Genomic DNA, 2,239 nt, shown 5'->3' with positions numbered 1-2,239 from the left:
TTTTTAGGGAAAAACACACAGAGGTATCGAAAATAGCCAGATTTAAGAAGGAAAGAAAGAAAGAAAGAAAAAACATAACGGCAGTTAGTTCATGAGAAACCCCAAATCCAACAAAAAAAAACAAAAACAACAATAACACCCGAAATTTAGACAAAAAAGAACAACTATCTCCGCCTTCAACAAAAACACGAAAATTTCAAATTTCAACATGAAAAGGAGTATAATGCTCACAATGAGTCGAAATTTTCAACAGGAGAAGATGTAGCCAACAGGGAAATAGAAGAGAGAAAAAACAAGAGGGTGATATGGCATTACATAATACAAATAGATCGACGCCGATGATGCCCAACTATAAATGAGAAAAGAGAGAAGCGGATATGGGGCGGGAAGAGCTTTGGTGCGGGAGGGTGGGGGCTTTGGGCTTTCAAGGCCTACGCTTCCCACTCATATGTCTCATGATGGTAGTTATCAATGATCCCCCCTGAGTTCCACTGCTCTGGAAGGCGAGATTCCGACGCAGTGATTGGAGCGACAGGCTGCCGAAAGTTGCTCACTGGGGTACCCCCATCCTCGTCCCTCTTCTTGGCGAATTGATAGTTCTTCAATTCGGTATTGTTAGAAAAGTGCTGGACGCTTGGCTCCATATTGGCAGGCCTCCGGTACGGAAAGGGCGGCTCGCCTGGGAAAGGAACACTCTCATTGGGCATAGATCGCGGTTCGTGGGCGGGAAGCATTGATCGTGACTGTTCCTGCGACGGTTGATAGGCGGGTGCATGGAAAATTGGCTCTGTTTGCGGGTACAATGCGAAGAGGTTGCTATCCTGTGGGATGGCAGGTTCCTGCAGCGGTTGGAAAGTTGCCGCTTCAGAGAGTTGTTGGAAAGGCATCGTGCATAACTGCTGCATATGCGGATGGGTCGGCATTTGTTGCTGGATGTGTTGATGCTGCAATGGGGGAAATGATTGTTGCTGCAGAAATTGCTGGTGGTGGTGGTGCTGGTGATGCTGTTGCTGATGCTGATGCAGTACTTGCTGATGCCCGTACGGGATTTCGACTATCTCGTGCCTGTACCCGCCGTGGGGATTCCGGAGTGGTAGTGGTAGCTGACGTTCTGGCGGAGGCTCTTGCTGATGCTGTATATCACCCATGTCACTCGAACCGCTATCGTATACATCCGTATCTTGCATTCCGTCTTTATCGTCATCATACAGTGGCTGTCCATCCTTATCATACCTTCCAGAAACATCAATGTGGTGTTTATATCTGGGATTCATCTCGGCCACGCCCCTCACATCAATCTCCCTGAGGAATGGATAGATTTCCTCTGGTCGCCTCAAGATCTTGTTCAAGACATCCGATATCTTGAAATAAGCCACGATGTGATACTTATATTGGTCGATTGTGACCGCCAGAGTCTTCTTACACAATCCATCCTCCTTGAAGAGGTATGAATCGTGGAGAGACCCCACCACGGCCTTCCTCTCCTCAGGGCGAAGGGCCTGAAGCAATGGATCCAGAACTGGTAAATCCTGGCCCATCTCCTGAGGAGATGGAGAGCCGTCTAGATGGCCATCACCCTGGTCATGGCCACGAGAAGACGGCCGACCTGATGACGAATATGGCTGCATACGGGGGTTTCTAGCGTTTGGCCTAATAACCCTTCTTCCACCCGGTTTGAACTTGTCAAACACCTCACGATAGACCAGAAGGTTTGTCATAGCCCTGCTGGGGCTCCACCGAATGCTGTCCGTCCATCTCTTTATTCGGGATTCGTTCTCTTCGTAGACGAAGACATGTCCAGACTTTATGAGTTCTGAGCGTTCGTTGTCCAGAGGGCGGCGTGGTACACAGTGGAAGTATTGCTTTTGACATGCCTTTACGATTTTGAGAGCGTCGGCCGTGGATTCAATGGTGACTCCAGTGACAGTAGGACAGACAGGCTGATTTGCGTGCGAGGACATTTTTGGTGATGAGATGAGGGTGGGATGGGGTGGATAAATAAAGTCCAGCTGAGGAGGAGGGAGGAAAAGGTTGCGAGGAGCAACAGAAGTTGGTGTCAGGTGAGTGAGTGTGTGAGAAAGGTTGTAGTAGCAGGATGAGGAGCAGCAGGAGGAGGAGGGAGAAGAGGGGGAGTAATAGTAGGGGTAGTTATGATATTCTTATTTTTAACAGTCAGACAGGTGTGTGGGAAGATAGACACGGCCAAAGACGGTCCAGAAGTGATTCACTCCGATGAGCC

The 2,239-nt window shown here is 48.9% G+C and overlaps 1 protein-coding gene across 1 annotated transcript; it reads right to left on the bottom strand.

Annotated features, from left to right (window-relative positions):
- Nucleotides 1-431: 431 nt before the first annotated feature.
- LAJ45_09275 (uncharacterized protein) lies at nucleotides 432-1,961 on the bottom strand (the record flags this gene model as incomplete). Its single annotated transcript, XM_046118819.1, has 2 exons — nucleotides 616-679; nucleotides 802-1,961. 2 exons carry the CDS (start codon nucleotides 1,959-1,961, stop codon nucleotides 616-618), a joined length of 1,224 nt encoding a protein of 407 aa, XP_045967897.1.
- Between the last annotated feature and the right edge of the window lie 278 nt (nucleotides 1,962-2,239).

This window comes from Morchella importuna (genome assembly GCF_003444635.1).
Source record: "Morchella importuna strain M04M26 chromosome Unknown Morimp01GS035, whole genome shotgun sequence".
Lineage (NCBI taxonomy): Eukaryota > Fungi > Ascomycota > Pezizomycetes > Pezizales > Morchellaceae > Morchella > Morchella importuna.
This window is presented reverse-complemented; position numbering and strand designations above follow the sequence as displayed.